General features: G+C 43.0%; 2 protein-coding genes and 2 long non-coding RNA genes across 12 annotated transcripts in view; 2 read left to right on the forward strand and 2 right to left on the reverse strand.

Moving 5' to 3' along the window:
- LOC309341204 (ras-related protein Rab-9B-like) lies at window positions 1-15854 on the reverse strand. 9 transcript variants are annotated; one of them, XM_081860740.1, is made up of 5 exons: window positions 15185-15337; window positions 13315-13428; window positions 8988-9115; window positions 1679-1751; window positions 8-662 (listed from the first exon to the last, which is right to left on the reverse strand). In XM_081860740.1, the coding sequence occupies exon 5, from the start codon at window positions 643-645 to the stop codon at window positions 40-42; it is 606 nt and encodes a 201-aa protein (XP_081716866.1). In that variant the 5' UTR covers window positions 646-662; window positions 1679-1751; window positions 8988-9115; window positions 13315-13428; window positions 15185-15337; the 3' UTR covers window positions 8-39. The 9 variants fall into 9 exon arrangements, with proteins under 9 accessions (XP_081716862.1, XP_081716866.1, XP_081716863.1 ...); XM_081860737.1 differs by lacking the exon at window positions 8988-9115; XM_081860739.1 differs by lacking the exon at window positions 8988-9115 and having other exon boundaries at window positions 15196-15296.
- On the forward strand, window positions 3850-8687 carry LOC309341336. Its single transcript, XR_014156227.1, has 2 exons — window positions 3850-3982; window positions 7308-8687. It is a non-coding gene; the product is annotated as an uncharacterized lncRNA (long non-coding RNA).
- The window catches only part of USPL1 (ubiquitin specific peptidase like 1), a 17153-nt gene continuing 14196 nt past the window's right edge, over window positions 14920-17876 (forward strand). The window contains exon 1 of the mRNA XM_081860146.1: window positions 14920-15051. The gene's annotated coding sequence lies outside the window, so the exon portion shown is untranslated. The remainder of the gene's footprint in view (window positions 15052-17876) is intronic.
- LOC309341373 overlaps window positions 16843-17876 on the reverse strand; it is a 3825-nt gene continuing 2791 nt past the window's right edge. Inside the window, exon 2 of the long non-coding RNA XR_014156276.1 lies at window positions 16843-17875. This is a non-coding gene — a long non-coding RNA (uncharacterized lncRNA). The remainder of the gene's footprint in view (window position 17876) is intronic.

Below are 17876 nucleotides of genomic sequence, written 5' to 3' on the forward strand. Positions count from 1 at the left end.
GTTCCAGGACGTGCCCTTCCCACCCACCCCCTTGGCTGTTCAGCAACAGGAAGAGCCTGCCTTGCTGCTGGCATGCAAGTTGATGGAACTGCCCAGCACACAGCGCTCCAGCTGTTCCTCCACGGCCAACACCCGCCGCACACCTTCCTCAAAGGCGACGGCCACATTGGTGTCGTCCTTGGCGCTTGTCTCCAGGTAGGGGTAGTTGCCATGCTCCGTGCACCAGGCCCGGGCGTCTTCGGGCATCACCTGCCTCTCCAGCTTGTCCACCTTGTTGCCCAGCACCACAAAGGGGAAGTGCTCGGTGTCCTTCACGTTGGCGTAGCAGAGGAACTCCTTCTGCCAGTGGCCCAGGTTGTCAAAGCTCCGCTGGTCGTCCACGCTGAAGGTCAGCAGGCAGCAGTCGGCCCCCCGGTAGAAGGGGGTCCGCAGGCTCTTGAAGCGCTCCTGCCCGGCCGTGTCCCAAATCTGGAGGGTCACCAAGCGCCCGTCCACCTCCAGGTCCCGGTTGAGGAACTCTACGCCGATGGTGTGGAAAGCCTGCGAGTCAAACTTGTTGGTGACGTAGCGGTTCATGAGAGAGCTCTTCCCAACACCCCCATCGCCCAGGAGGATGACCTTCAGCAGCAGCGACTTCCCACTCATGACGGCAGCAGCAACGTCTAGAGGAAAAAGGCAGAATCCGTTAGTGGTGTTGGGATAGTAATAATTTTATTATTTGTACCCCGCCCATCCGACTGGGTTGCCCCAGCCACTCTGGTTGGCTTACAGAATATATAAAACATAGTAAAATATCAAACATTAAAAACTTCCCTATATAGGACTGCCTTCAGGTGTCTTCTCAAAGTCACATAGTTCTGTATCTCCTTGACAGGGAGAGCACCGCTATCAAGAAGGCCTTCTGCCTTGTTCCCGGTAACTTCACTTCTTGCAGTGAGGGAACTGCCAGAAAACCCTCAGAGGACCTTGGTGTCTGGGATGAACAATGGGAGTGGAAATGCTCTTTCAAGTATAGTGGGCCAAGGCCGTTTAGGGCTTGAAAGGTAATCACCAGTGCTTTGAACTGTGCTCAGAAATGAACTGGGAGCCAGTGAATATCCTTTAGGATCGGGGTTATATGCTCCTGGCAGCCATATGACATCAAATATTAAAAACTTCCCTATACCTGCCTTCAGATGTCTTCTAAAAGTCAAACAGTTGTTGATCTGTTTTACATCTGGCTGGATGGCTATCTGTTGTGGATGCTTTAGCTGAGATTCCTGCATTGCAGGGGGTTAGACAAGAGGACCCTTAGTGTCCCTTCCAACACTTATGTTTCTATGACCTGGGCCCCTAGGAATTGGCTCCTATGCTCAGGGTAGCTAAAGCATGGCAAACAGGGTGGGTTTCTCTGAACCACACTCCTTCAGTATAGGCTTGTGGTTTGCTGTTTCAGTTTTGGAAACTGGGAAAGAGTAGCTATGCTAGGTGGACATTGGTAGTGTCCAAGTAAGCCAGTTGCCCCCATGTCATAGAATCATAGAATGGTAGAGCTGAAAGGGGCCACAAGGGTCACCTAGCCCAACCCCTTGCACTCCAGGAACCCAACGAGGGGTTCGAACCCACCGTCCTAAGATTAAGAGTCTCATGCTCTACTGGGAACACAGCAGCAAGGGCAGAGAGCTGGTTAACTGCCCACCTGTTCTGTGGAGAGAGGAGTCCTGCCTCTGGGGGAGCCTGGCTGATGCCACACACACGAATCACCAGCATCCCTGAAAGACAAGGCAGATCACTCAGCTTGTTGCACATCACACACACACACACACACAGTGTTCCTATCGCTCCTCGCATTGTCTCCACATCGCCTCTGGCTCAGTCACCTCATCTCCAGATATGGCTAGAAAAGATTCCCTGCCTGAAACCCTAGACGGCTGCCAATCAGTGCAGACAATAGTTGCCTTGGGGGATGACAACTTCCAGCGTAATTATTATTATATTTATTTATATCCCGTCTTTTTCTCCGATTCCAGGCAGTGTTAGAAACTCAGCTATATAAGCTAACTGCCAAATGGCACCTGAAACCAAGGTTCATAGAATCATAGAGTTGAAGTGTCGTCTAGTCCAAACCCCTGGAATGCAGGAATCATTGCTGGGGGTTGGACTAGACCAGGGGTCAGGAACCTAAGGCCCATAGGCCGGGAGCAGCCCACGGAGGTCGTTTGACCAGCCCAAGAGTCACCCACGATCCGAGCTGCCCGCTTGCATGCTGCGCTAAACATGTGCAGTGCAGCACGGGGGCTCGCTTCTGCGGCGCTGAAAATCGTGTCAGTGCATGTGCAGACGCTGAAAATCACAGGCGCACATGCAATCCGGCCCATGGAGGGATCTCTGCGGGACCGATCTGGCCCAGGCAAGATAAACCTTGCTGACCCCTGGACTAGACCGTTGGGTTACAGTCACCTAACAGAATGTCTAGGTGTCATTTTTTTTACCATACAATTTATTATTATTATTATTATTATTATTAATTTCATTTCTGTACCGCTTTACATTTTAAAGAAAACATCTCAAAGTGGTCGACAATGCATTAAAACATCCAATCTAGCCATCCAGAATAAAACAAATTCAAGCTCCCAGGAAAATATTTCAGATCCTTCTCTAAGGGACATTCTGCTTTCCCTATATTTATTTACTGACTTAATTTATAAAGCTGCCCCAGAGCAGAAGTACTCTAGGAAGCCAGTGTGGTGCAGTGGTTAGAGTGTCGGACTAGGACCTGGGGGGGGGGGTCCTGGGTTCAAATCACCAGTCTTGAGGCTCACCAGGTGACCTTGGAGTCAGTTACAGCCTCTTCATTTACCTCACGGGGGTTTTGTAGGGATTAACTGAACCACGGAGAACCGTGGACTCCTTGGACTGGGACCTGGGGAGGTCTGGGTTCAAATCCTCACTCTAGTCTTGAAGGGTGACCTTTGAGTCAAACCTCTTCACCTACCTCACAGGGTTGTTGTAGGGATTAGCTGAGGAGTGGGGTGAACCGTGGACTCCTTGGAGAAAAAGGTGGGATATAAATGTAACACACACTGTCCATGCTGCTGACACAGTGGTTTGACTTTACCCCTGGAGGTGCACTCCACTGTATAGACCCCACAGAAGGTTCAACGGTCTATCATCCCCTCCTCACCCCGCTGCTCAAAAATGTTAATTTCCTTTGTCAGATCATTTTCATAGTTTCAAAATCCCGTGAAGCAAACCAAAACTGTACAAAACCACCCAAAAGTCACAGCACTGTAATACTTTATTAGAACAACACAAAATATCACAAAGTTGAAGTGCAGGAAAAGTTTGTGTCTTAAGCTTGTTATACATGTCCAGCGTCTTCAAACACCCCTCCCCTATCCAGTTTGCTCAACAGCTAACCTGATGAAAAGTTATGAAGAACTTGAAATATTGGCTTTGTGACATTTTGACTTGCCCTAACCAAGGTATGGCTGGTCAAGGTATGACCACGCTACCTGCAGCTTTTGGATTCTTTCCTTCTGGAAGTTACTCTGCAGGGACTTTAATGTGGACTAGAGAAAGATACTTGTCTGTAGAACTATTCTCAAGCAATTACTGGGGGGGAATGTGTGACTGCAACCTTTGTACAGCCTTCAGGGGTAAGTAATCAATCATGAAGTCTAGAGAGGTTAAAGAGGCATGAATAATTATTGTTCTGCCTTTGATCCTTACTATAGATTCAGTCTTATCAGCTCGTAACCTACACCACTTCCGGAAAGTCTGTGTACAATAATGGATGCAGAAGCACCCCAAACTGCAAACCTACATAACTAAGGAGCCTGAATCCTATGTTATTGGTGAACTCAATAAATGGGTATTACCACAAACTTCTATTCCAGTATTGTCTGGACTGACACAAGGTTTTTGAGATTCTGTTCCTGATACAGACAACTAAGAAAAAAGAGAGGTGAACCGCTGAATGCGGTAGAACATTACTGGGAAGGTTCTCTTTTTTTTTTTTTTTTTTTAAATAATTTTTATTGATTTTACAACATAAACAAAAAACAAATAAACATAACACGACTTCCCCAAACCTCCCCTTCACTGCATCCATATTTTAAAATTTTTAGCAATTCTTCATCCCATTTTTATATTTAGTTCTCTTTAAAAAAATTCTATTTTATAAATTTCAATTTATAGCTGTAATTCTTTGTATCCAATCCCTTGACATCTTAACATTCCGAAATTTTACAACAATTTTTAAGATAGATTTTAAATTTTTTCCAGTCCTCCTCCACTGTCTCTTTCCTCTGGTCGCGGATTCTGCCGGTCATCTCTGCCAGTCCCATAAATTCAGTCACCTTGGTCTGCCATTCTTCCAGAGTAGGTAATTCTTTAGTCTTCCAATACTTCGCCAAAAGGATTCTTGCTGCTGTTGTTGCATACATAAAAAAGGTCCTATCTTTCTTTGGTACCAATTGGCCGACCATGCCCAGGAGAAAAGCCTCCGGTTTCTTTACAAATGTCCACTTAAGGATTTTCTTAATTTCATTATAGATCATTTCCCAGTAGGCCTTAATCTTTGGGCAGGTCCACCAAAGGTGATAAAAAGTTCCTTCACATTCATTACACTTCCAACAATTGTTATTGGGCAAATGATATATCTTTGCAAGCTTGACTGGAGTCATGTACCACCTATAGATCATTTTCATTATGTTCTCTTTCAGGGCACTACATGCCGTAAATTTAATACCTGTGGTCCATAACTGCTCCCAGTCAGCAAACATAATATCATGACCAATATCCTGTGCCCACTTAATCATAGCTGATTTAACCGTTTCATCCTGTGTATTCCATTTTAGCAGCAGATTATACATTCTAGACAAATTCTTAGTATTGGGTTCTAGCAATTCTGTTTCTAACTTTGACCTCTCTTTCTGAAATCCTAGTTTTCTGTCCTGCTTAAAAGTTTCATTGATCTGGAAATAATGTAACCAATCTCGGACTTTAGGTTTCAATTTCTCAAAACTCTGTAGTTTCAACTTTTCACCATCATATTCTATAATTTCACAATATTTTGGCCAATCTGTATCCATGTTCAGTCTTTTTACCGCCTTGGCTTCCATTGGTGACAACCACCTGGGGGTTTTACTTTCAAGCAAATCTTTATATCGATTCCATACATTATACAATGCTTTCCTAACAATATGGTTTTTAAAATTTCTATGTACCTTTACCTTGTCATACCATAAATATGCATGCCAACCAAAACTATTATCATAACCTTCCAGGTCCAGAATGTCTGTATTCTCAAGAAGTAGCCATGGTTTCAGCCAGCAAAAAGCTGCTGCTTCATAATAAAGTTTTAAGTCCGGCAGGGCAAAGCCCCCTCTATCCTTTGCATCAGTCAAAATCTTAAATTTTATTCTGGGTTTTTTGCCCTGCCAGACAAATTTAGATATGTCTTTCTGCCACTTCTTGAAACAGTCCATCTTATCTAGAATTTGCAATGTCTGGAACAGAAACAACAATCTCGGCAATACATTCATCTTGATAACAGCAATTCGGCCTAACAAGGAAAGTCTCAATCTTGACCATATATCGAAATCTTTCTTCACTTCGGCCCAGCATTTCTCATAATTGTCTTTAAATAGGTTCACATTCTTAGATGTTAAATTCACCCCCAGATATTTTACCTTTTTAGTAATTTCCAAACCAGTTTCTCTTTGAAAACTATCTTTTTCCCCCACCGTAAGATTTTTTTCCAACACCTTTGTCTTATGTTTATTTAATTTAAAACCTGCTACCTGACCAAATATTTCAATAAGTTCCAGAACTCTTTTTGTACTGGTTTCTGGCTGTTGTAATGTCAAGACTAGATCATCTGCAAATGCTCTTAACTTATAATGTTTAGTTCCGACCTGTATACCTTTAACCAGCTGGTCTCTTCTAATCATATTTAGGAAAACCTCCAGTACCGATATAAACAATAGAGGGGAAATTGGGCATCCCTGTCGTGTCCCTTTCTCTATTGGGATTTCGTCCATAACCATACCATTTACAATTAGTTTGGCCTTTTGCTCAGAGTAAATTGCACTTATACCATTTTCAAAGTTCTTGCCTACCCCCATCCCTTGGAGATTCCTCTTCATAAAGCTCCAACAAATGTTGTCAAAGGCTTTCTCTGCATCCACAAAAATCAAAACAGCTTTTCTATTTATGTCAGTTTCCAGAAGTTCTAAAATGTCTATAATATTCCTCACATTGTCTGACAATTGCCTGCCTGGTAGAAAGCCAGTTTGGTCCCTGTGAATCTCCTCTAACAAAACTTTTTTGAATCTTTTTGCTAAAATGTCTGCAAAAATTTTATAATCCACATTCAAGAGTGATATAGGGCGGTAATTCTTAACTTGATGTTTCTCAGTTTCTGTCTTCGGTATAAGTGAGATGAATGCTTCCTTCCACGATTCGGGAGCCTTTTTCCCTTCCAAAATTTGATTGCAAACTTCTTTCAATGGTTGTATTAACCAATCCTTCAGTACTTTATAGTATCTCGCGGTTAGTCCATCTGGTCCTGGTGATTTTCCCAGCTGCATATCCTGAATGGCGCTCTCTATTTCTTGATCTGTAATTTTCTCATTCAAACTCCTTCTATTATTTTCAGAGATTTTTGGTAAGCCGTATTTTCCAATAAATTCTTCTATCTCCTGTTCGTTTTTTGGCCCTTGTTTGTATAATTTCTTGAAGAAACTTTGAAAACAATTACTTATCTCATTTGGTTTATTAATAGACTTCCCATCTACTTCGAGTGATGTCACTGTATTCAATTTTTGCCTCTTTTTCAATTGCCAAGACAGTAGCTTCCCACATTTATCTGCGGACTCAAAAGTCTTTTGTCTCATTTGTTTAATTTTCCATTCTATTTCCTGATTCATCAATTCCATATATTGTGTTTGATAGAATTTTATTTCTCTTAATATCTCTTGAGATTTAGGCTTAGATCTCAATTTCTTCTCCCCTTCTTTTATTAGATTCCAAATTTTCTCTTTCTTCTCATTCTGTTTTTTCCTCTTTATTGAATTCTGTTGTATTAGGAAGCCACGCATCACGGCTTTACTTGCATCCCAAATAACTCTTTTTTCAGTGTCTGATCTCAGGTTAATCTCGAAGTAGTCTTTAAGTGTCTTTTGGGCCTTTTTACAAATTTCTTCATCTCCAAAAAGAGTGTCATTCATTCTCCATCTAAAGGTTCCAGCTGTTGTCAGTTTCATTTCCATCTTGACAGCATTGTGGTCAGAACAGGTCTTTGGGCAGATATTACTGGGAAGGTTCTCAACAGATGACAACAGTTTCTCATCATTACTTCCACGAGTTACCTACCAGAAAATAGCAAGCCACTGAAAATACACACCTGGAACATTTGTCAGGTTCTGCACTTTCACCAATACCTTGTTATAAATTCAATTATTGGTCATTGATAAAATGCACAGCCATGTAACAATATCATAAACCAGTCTGGAAACTGTATTGGCACATACTAAGAAGTCAAGTGCCGTTCAGGTTCACTAGTTGTTGTTGGCATCTGTCTGTCTCTTTGAAAAATACCCCAAACCACAAAAGACTGGCTTGGCAGTAGGGATTAATCTAAGAATTGTCAAAGCCTCCATTCAGCAAGCCTGTCATTCAGCTGCTTAGGGACATGTTAGGAACTCAAGCAAACCAGTTTTCTCTTACCATTTCCACATCCCCAACTGACACTTTAAAAATTCCATAAATCTGAAAGCCAATGAGCATACAGCCTGGTTGGACCATTTAGGAGGGAGCAAATGCTTAATTTGCTCACTGCCAAATTTATAGCCCCCAGAATAATGAAAGTTTGACACTAGAAATAATATGTAACTGAACTTCACCAAAGGTTGTTTTGCTGTCTATTTCCTGGTAAAAACTGTTATATACAAATGCCTTGAATTTTGCAGCTCTTCAATATGACATGCACAACTCCAAATGGCATAATGAACAACTATTGGCAAAATTGTTCCTCACATATATAGATAAGAAGAAGAAACTAAAAATTTGCTGTGCAAATCAATATTAAAGCTGATTATACTATGTTTATAGTATGTTGGGTCAGAAATGTCAAGCCTTGATTTAATTGTTCAGCAATATTTGTTTGTAATGCAACATCTTTCTTTAGTGTTGTGGTTAAGACTTGGGCCTGGGAGACCTGGGTTCAATTCACTCAGCTACGAAGCTCAACTTGTGCTATTCACCTTCACTCTGCCTAACCTACATTACATGGTTGTTTTGAGGAGAGAATGGGGAGAGAACCATGTGTGCCAGGTTGAGAAAGATAGAAATGTAATGTAGTTGTTTTTTAAATGAAACTTGCTATGCACATTCAAACCTATATTTCAAGTTCTGAAACAGAATAAGGAAACAGAGGAAACTTATGTTAAATACCTTCTTGCCAATAAAGATCAAGTCTGTTGTGAAATTTTGTTTTATAGCAACGAGGAGAAGACAGGCTGTGGTGACAGTGATGGCTGGAGAATCAGTACCAATTTTAATCTCTGGATTACAGATTTTAGCTGAAGGAGTATTATTTTTAATGTAAATAAATTTATAGGGATTTTTAAATTTCTTCCGCTTTTTCGTGCGGAAGTGGCACATGTTGTTGTTGTTGTTAACTTTGCTGTCTGGTCTTTGTTTTTGAGAGAAGAAAAAATGTTTAAAACAGATAAACTGTATTTAGTCAATAGTGGTTTCACTTACAAAAAAAGGCCTGTGTGGTAATTTGATTCAATTTCATTATTCCAATGTGTAGTTTCTTGAATCACACTGTTTACTAGTTATAGTTATATAGTTTTATAGATATATACTAGTATAGTTATATACTAGTTCTAGTTCTAGATATAGTTTGCGCACTTGCGACCTTGGAGATCATACACATGAAACAATTACCTTCAGAATACAGTATTACTTTCTTAAATAGAGGCATTCTTTATTACCTGTCCTCCTCTGCTTTTTCTTTGATATGGCCTTTGTGTGATCAAGATGGAAAAAGCATCCTGTCAATACTTACCACAGAGCCATCACTGTCTATCAAAAGATTGTTGCCACTCCTATGCTAGAAATGCTTACAAGGAAACAAGAGTCTCCAATTAATTATGTTTATTAATAAAACATGTATGTACTTCACTTTTTAGCTGTTGTTTTTTAACCACACAAGACAGCCATCTAGGCAGTTTGTATACTAGGACTACTGAGGCAGAAGGTAATAAATCTTCTGGTTGGAATACTTCCAGTTCAACAAAACGTGTTAGTGAACTACATTGGCTCTGCAACAGAATGTTGCACTATTGAGTGCTTTGTTCAATATTTCAGTCCATTCCATCACTCTGTTTTGTTTTCTGTATGTCCTCCATCCCCCATCAGATAGCGTTTTGCTGCCACTGAGCACGTTCAGTTCTTATTGAACTCTTTATAGAGGGGGGCACCCATTTATGCCCCCTCCTTAATGTTTTTTGCTTTCTGCTTCTGCAACCCTCAGGGTTTCCCCACAAACATGCTAGTAACTCTTCATTGTACTTGAATTTTATTGTTTTGGCTATCTAAGGACCAGCACCAGCACTCAGAACCAAGATGACTATTGCCAAGAAAATGGCTTTCCTACTTTGGCCTGTGTAAAAGCTGGTCTCTCCAAGAGTTTCCCCCCATTAACTGGAACTGTTTCATCAAGTTAGAGCACCTATGCTAGCTTGTGCTACTGTGCTTCAAGGCCAAAGCCGTAAAAGGCTAAGCGGGAAGTGATTTCAGCAGTGAGAAGTCTGTGAGAATGCACACAGACCAGAGCCAGAAGTTTCTAGCTACCAAGCCTTTAGACTGGTCCTGGGGAACCATTGTAGCTGTAATGCTTTGTACTACTATTTTTACTTCATTTTTACCCTATCCCTTTAAAATAAACCCACTTCATTTAAAACTGGTGTCTGTCTGTTTAGGTAAAGTCTTGGTATGTATCTAGCCCTAACTTCTTGGTTATATGACACTGAGTAAGCAGGTAACCTAAGGCTTAGGAAGCAGAATCTGGTTTTTAACTTTTGCTTCTCTGGAATCTTTGAAGAAGAGTTTGGATTTGATATACCGCTTTATCACTACCCGAAGGAGTCTCAAAGCGGCTAACATTCTCCTTTCCCTTCCTCCCCCACAACAAACACTCTGTAAGGTGACTATGCAAAAGCCTTTGACTGTGTCGACCACAGCAAACTATGGCAAGTTCTTAAAGATATGGGAGTGCCTGATCACCTCATCTGTCTCCTGAGAAATCTCTATATGGGACAAGAAGCTACAGTTAGAACTGGATATGGAACTGATTGGTTCAAAATTGGGAAAGGAGTACGGCAAGGCTGTATATTGTCTCCCTGCTTATTTAACTTATATGCAGAATTCATCATGCGAAAGGCTGGGCTGGATGAATCCCAAGCCAGAATTAAGATCGCCGGAAGAAATATCAACAACCTCAGATATGCAGATGACACAACCTTGATGGCAGAAGGTGAGGAGGAATTAAAGAACCTTTTAATGGGGGTGAAAGAGGAGAGCGCAAAATATGGTCTGAAGCTCAACACCAAAAAAATGAAGATCATGGCCACTGGGCCCATCACCTCCTGGCAAATAGAAGGAGAAGAAATGGAGGCAGTGAGAGATTTTACTTTCTTGGGCTCCAGGATCACTGCAGATGGTGACAGCAGTCACGAAATTAAAAGACGCCTGCTCCTTGGGAGAAAGGCGATGGCAAACCTAGACAGCGTCTTAAAAAGCAGAGACATCACCTTGCCAACAAAGGTCTGTATAGTTAAAGCCATGGTTTTCCCAGTAGTAATGTATGGAAGTGAGAGCTGGATCATAAAGAAGGCTGATAGCCAAAGAATTGATGCTTTTGAATTCTGGTGCTGGAGGAGACTCTTGAGAGTCCCATGGACTGCAAGAAGATAAAATGTATCCATTCTTAAGGAAATCAGCACTGAGTGCTCACTGGAAAGACAGATTATGAAGCTGAGGCTCCAATACTTTGGCCACCTCGTGAGAAGAGAAGACTCCCTGGAAAAGACCCTGATGTTGGGAAAGATGGAGGGCACAAGAAGAAGGGGACAACAGAGGACGAGATAGTTGGACAGTGTTCTCGAAGCTACAAACATGAGTCTGACCAAACTGCGGGAGGCAGTGGAAGACAGGAGTGCCTGGGATGCTCTGGTCCATGGGGTCACGAAGAGTTGGACATGACTAAATGACTAAACAACAACAACAACAAGGTGAGTGGGGCTGAGAGACTTCAAAAAAGTGTGACTGGCCCAAGGTCACCCAGCAGCTACATGTGGAGGAGCGGAGACGCAAACCCGGTTCCCCAGATTACGAGTCTATCGCTCTCAACCACTACACCACACTGGTGTCTGGTAAGCTATGGGAGTCTCCTGGCCCAGGTTGGTTGGGCTTAAGGAGTGGTGGCAGAGTACTACATGGCAGGGTTGGCTTTAGACACCATTTGTGCCAATAAGAGCTGATTTCTGGGATTTGGGGGTCTAGGTTTTGACAACTATTAGTATATACAAGCATTGTATATACTATTAGTATATACAAGCGTTGAAGTGTAATACTTCTGTTCAGGATTCCAGCCACTCCATTCTATTTCCCCCCCTCTAGTTTTTCATTCCCTCCGCCCCAAAAGTTTAGCCAGCAGTCTGTGCCCACTGAGCACACACAGTTCTCAGTGGATTTTTTTGGGCAGCTCTTACTTCCATCCCTGGCAATATTTATAGCTTCTCAGTGTGAAACATGAAATGACCTATCTAGACATTGTGTGGGTTCCTTCTACTCCTTCCATATTGTGCATTTCTTCCTTGCACTGTTGTGTTCTGGTGCTGCTCGCAGGCTTCTGGTTGGCCACTCTGAGAAAAGGATGCTGGAGCAGGTAGGCCATTGGCCTCACCCAGCAGGGCTATTCTTGGATTCCTTCATCCTTCTTATCCAGGCATTTCACTCCATTTCCCCCCCCCCAAAAAAAAACAATCAGTCAGCATTTCATGGGTACTAGCCATGCTCAGCCTTCACTAAGCTATTACTGGAATATTCTCCCCACATTTTTCTGTACTTCTGCAAACTGCAGGGTTACCCCATGTCTGTTTATAACACCCTCTTGTGCAGAGGTATGGTTCTGGTTGGTTTAGATTCATTTAGATTTCCTGCTGACAGATCAGCAGAGATCGTGGTATAGAATCCAGGCAATGGGCAATGTATATATTTTTTACACTGGTATGCCCTCCACCCCCTTGGCATTTATTTATTTCCCACCTTTTTCTCTAAGGAGCCTAAGGTAGTGGATATGGTTCTCCTGCTCCCCATGTAATCCCCACAAGAAATCTGTGAGGTACGGTAGGCTGAGACTGGGTCAATGAGTGGCCCAAAGTCACCTGGTGAGTTTCATGGCCAAGTGGGGATTTGAACCCTGGTCTCCTAGTCCACCACTCTAACCACTCAACCATACTGACTCTCTGTAACAAAGATGTGCATACACCCATCATCTCTGGCAGGTATCCTCAAAAGAGTCCCTCAAATGCATCATATCCCTTCCTCAAGAAAAATCTGCCTATACAGATATTTCAGAGTGGTTGGAAGTGTTGATATGGAAAAGTGGGGACCTGGAATCTAAAAATCAACAACTGCCAAGTAGTAACATATAACAGGAATCCATTTACACATTATGAGTGGGCAAACATCATGCTAGAATGGTCCCCTTTTCTCTGATAGGCACTAAGTGCCCACAACTGCACAATAAGAACTGCTTTCATCTCCACACTAGGGGAAGCTGGTTGTATTCAAACTAGAATGCACTCAAGAAAAAGGAGCCACCTTAAGGTACAATGTTGAAGTCGTGTAAAAGTAAAAGTAAGGGTCAGATCTTCGTATACAGTAAATGTGTTCATGCACATATACAGATTCTTCATCAACAGCTTGACTGGTTTTAGGTATGGGCCACATGAAGACAGTCTTGTGGAGAATCAGGAAAGGCAGTAACATTTGCAGACCATGACATAGAAACAAAGTCACAACAAGGTGCAACTCCATTGGCATATCTATTAAGATAAACATTTATCCCTGAAATGTTACAGCTATGTACATCCTTAAAATAAAACCCCAGGCCAATTTGCACCCATTCATTACTACTAATGAGCTTATGAAATGGAAAAATGTCCTGCCCCATATCACTGGGAAAGAGATTTGTCTAGTATTTTTAAAGCAGGATACCAGAATCTTTGTCACATTTTACACCACAAAACTTACAATCTCTCTTTGTGGCAGAACTCTTATAAATGACTTAACCTCCAACCTTCTAATGAGAATTATTTCCTGGGTGAGACTTTAAGTGGTTTGCATCTGCTTAGGTCTGTGGTTAACCTGGAAACAAAGGAATTCAGTTAAACCATGTGTCTCAAGTTAGCTAGCATTTATATGGAATTGCATAAATGTGCACATAAAAATGATATAAAAACAAGAAGTCTTGTAACACCTTAAAGACTGAGGCTGCATTCACATAGCAGTTTATTCTATTTTCATGCCTTTTCCCTTTTAAGTTCCACATTACATGTGAGCTTTCACATGACATAAAAGTCACTTCTGGAACTATAGTGGAATATAGGACAAGATTTGTGCTCATTTCCACATTATTTGCTTCCAGAAAAAAAATCCATTTGCAAATAATATGGAAATAAGTGGTAAACCTGCACAATTTTCCACTGCAGTCCTGGAACCATCTTTCACATGGTGTGAAAGCTCAGATATAATGTGGAAATTAACAGCTACAGAAAACTAGTGAAAATGGAACAAACTGCTATGTGAATGCAGCCAAAATTTATTATTACAGGGGAAGTTTTTGTGGACTAACTTAATCTCCATCTTCAAGGTGCCACGGGAGTTCTTGTTGTGCTTGCTGCTGCAGACCAGATTGACTATCCTTCTATAAAGTACAAGTTAGAGATAATAACCAGCAAACATAATATGGTTTGGGGGCTGAATCACCTCCACTCTATACTAGCCCTATTGAGACCTCTAAGAACATAAGAACAGTCCGCTGGTTCAGGCAGATGGTCCATCTAGTCCAGCTTACTGTTCTCACTGTGGCAGAACCAGACGCTTGTGGGAAACCAGCAAGCAGGATTCAAGCACAGGAGCCCTCTCCCCTCCTGCGATTTCCAGCAACTGTTATTCAGAAGCACTGCCATGGAGGCAGAGCTAATAGCCATCCATAGCTCTCTCTCCTCCATAAATCTGTCTCATCTTGCCATCTCGGTTGTTGGCCATCGCTGTCTCCTGTGGGAGAGAGTTCCATAGTTTAACCCTGAGCTTTTGCACGAAGAAGTACTTCCTTTTATCCGTCCTGAATCTCCCAACGCTCAGCTTCACCGGCTGCCCGCGGTGCCACGAGGGAAGCCAACGTTTCTCTCTCCCCTTTCTCCACGCCTTCGTCCCCTTTCCCCACCGTGCTGCCTCCTCGCTCGCCTTCCCTCTTAAACGGCTAAATCCTGGGCGCGGCTGCCTCAGTTGAGCGGAACTTGTCCCGCTTCTTCCCCGCACGTCTCCCTGGCAAGCTGCTGTCGCGGCAAGGGCGGGAACCGTCCCCGCCATGAGGAGAAATAAGGAAAGGTCGACTTTCCTCATTTCATCTCCTCAGCGCTTCCCCACAACCAGTGACACAACTAGGCTCCTGACAGGCTCCTTCTCTAAGCAAAAGAGGCCCTCTTCCACGCGCGAGCCGAAAGGAAAGAGAAGGAGACTCCCGACACCGCCCCCTCGGCTGCCATTTTCCCCACACGGGCCCGGCAGGCCCCGCCTCAGTGCGGTTGTGCGGCGAGGGAAAAGGAGGAGCGACGCGAAGCCGCTTCGAGAGGACGGCGCCGGAAGCTGCACTACAAGGCCTCAGCCGGCCTGAAGAAGGCACGAGCGGCGTCGCCTGAGGAGCCGGCTGCCGCGGCTCTCCCCCTGGCGCCTGTCCCGCCTTCCTTTCCCGCTGGGGGCCCTGCGGTGAGTAACGGCTTCACGGGGCTCCCCTGCTCGGGCGGGGAAGGGGAGCCGCCGGCCCCCTGCTCCTCTACCTCCTATTCCTCGTGCCAACCCGGGTTGCGAGCATCCCCGCGTTACTGTTCGCTTGCGTTACCTTTCGCTTACACGGGTGTCTAGGCCGCTTCTCACGTGACGACGGTGCGCTCGGCTCGTCCCCCCTGAGCCATCCGCGCGGCGGGGAGCGCGAGCCTGAGAGGGTCCCTGTCGCGTCTAGCTTGCTTGCTTGCTTGCCCGCACGTGGGGAACCTTCTCCAGCTGCCTTGTTTTGTGTGGGGAGTGGCTTCGCACGTGACGGCGGTTCGCTTTTTCCCGTATGCGCAGCTCCCTCCATGTTGGGTGCTTAGACGCACTTGAACGTGGAAGTAAATCCCGGTCCTTGTGGGTATGTTCCCACGGAACGACGAGTGACCCCGGGTCTAAGGTTGATGATGGCAGCTTCAGATCTTGAGAGGGATCTTGGAACCATATGCTGGGATTTAGCCCTGTTGGGTTCCAGAAGCCTCAGACATTATGCACAGAAGGCAGAATTTTACCAGGACCTGCTTTTCCTCCTGGCACGCTAGTAAGGTTGTTTAAACACACACATCACCCCCTACAAGTGGTGAAATCATTCTTTTCATGCAACTCTTTAAGGGGTGCATGTGCCATCTCAGGAGCTAGACGTAACAACTTCCATTAGTTATTTTAGGTTTTCTTTTCAAACTCTTAAGCACTACAGTGGAAAAGCAGCCGAAACATTCTCTGTTATAATGGTATCATTTAACAAAAAAATTGTTGTTGTTGTTTAGTTGTTTAGTCGTGTCCGACTCTTCATGACCCCATGGACCAGAGCACGCCAGGCACTCCTGTCTTCCACTGCCTCCCGCAGTTTGGTCAGACTCATGTTTGTAGCTTCGAAGACACTATCCAACCATCTCGTCCTCTGTCATCCCCTTCTCCTTGTGCCCTCCATCTTTCCCAACATCAGGGTCTTTTCCAGGGAGTCTTCTCTTCTCATGAGGTGGCCAAAGTATTAGAACCTCAGCTTCACGATCTGTCCTTCCAGTGAGCACTCAGGGCTGATTTCCTTAAGAATGGATCGGTTTGTTCTTCTTGCAGTCCATGGGACTCTCAAGAGTCTCCTCCAGCACCATAATTCAAAAGCATCAATTCCGGCTTGGGATTCATCCAGCCCAGCCTTTCACATGATGAATTCTGCATATAAGTTAAATAACCAGGGAGACAAAATACAGCCTTGTTGTACTCCTTTCCCAATTTTGAACCAATCAGTTGTTCCATATCCAGTTCTAACTGTAGCTAACAAAAATTAGCTATCTTATTAATGTGCTTCACCATCCAATTGTGCTTGCAGCCAGGGTTGTTAAAGAATGAAAATCAGGTGCCTTTTGCCATATTATCTGTGCAAGTCGTCATACAAAGGTGATACTGGCATTCTGTTCAGTTATTCCCTGGGAATACTGAACCAGATGGTGAAAGCAAGGCAATTTACCAAGGAATCCTGGCATGTGGTACTGGGAGCACTCACACAAACTGTCTTCTATGCTGAAAACATGTGCAAGGGAATCATGAGCTAGTCCTGCCTTCTGCTGACGACATGTGCATCGGTCCCACATTTGGCCAGGTGAAACGTGTTCCTGATTGGCTCAGGATTCCCACTCAGTCTAATGCATGCTTGTACACACATAGAGTCCCATCCCACAGCCAGCAGTTGAAATGGTGCATAGGGTTAGTAAGTAGCCTTTATTTTTAACGTGCTGACTTTAACTTCCATTAGGTTCCAGTTCATAGTGATTGGGCTATTATTTGTTGTACCGACAGATATTATGACTGATGCTCTGTAATTCTGGACAGCATGCACTTTTCAAGTGTTAGTTACCAGCATTCATTTGGAACAGTAAAGACCTTCTAAAAGAAATATTATAGCATTTAGTGCATTTCATAGCTGTTGGTGCCTTTAAAAATTATTGCTATATTTTATATTCTGTTGTTGCCAACGTTAACAGTTGTATATACAAAGCATTAATTTGTACTTTTGTACAACAACATTATATATAGTTAAAAACCTAGCCTTCTCAGTCTTACTAACCTTAATTAAAATATATCCTCCAAATTTGAAACTTTAGAACAATTCTTTTATGTATGGAAAAGCATATCTCTTATTCTGCATTCCTGTAACTTTAACCAGTTTCAGTTTTGGATATATGCAAAGTTGCCTTTTTCCTTTTTAAATGTTTAAAAGCTGCCTTTCTGGACCAAGTCCACCCATGGTACCTAGTGGGTTAGAATTCTATGCAGACTGTTTAAAAACAACATCATTATAGTATTAAGGTACATACATTGTAGCTCAGTTCTTAAGCCAATGAAAATGCCACAGCAGAGTGCTTGTATCAATATTCAATATTATTAATAATATACTAATTGGTATTTTTACTGCTTATTTCTGTTGATATTAATCAACATAGGCCAAAGCAATACTGGTCTTCTACTGAAACATAATTGCAAGGTCATGGTTTTTTAATTCCAATTTGGCATTGACCACTTTGGTCTTAAGATATATCTGTTTGTTCAACCATAGTTGATTGCATTGTTTGGCACCTTCTTAACTGAATGCATGTAAAATCCTTGTGGCCAGAACAGTTCAAGTGTCTTTAGCAGGCCAAGCCCAGCAGTGATAGTGATATGATTTGCTTTGCTTATGACAAATATAGATGTGTGGAAATGCTGAAAGGTTTGGTTTACTTTTTCAGTTTGCAATACTCATTACTACTTTTTCATTACTTTCTTAC

The sequence above is a fragment of the Podarcis erhardii genome, assembly GCF_964252035.2.
Source record: "Podarcis erhardii genome assembly, chromosome: 4".
In the NCBI taxonomy this organism is placed as follows: domain Eukaryota; kingdom Metazoa; phylum Chordata; class Lepidosauria; order Squamata; family Lacertidae; genus Podarcis; species Podarcis erhardii.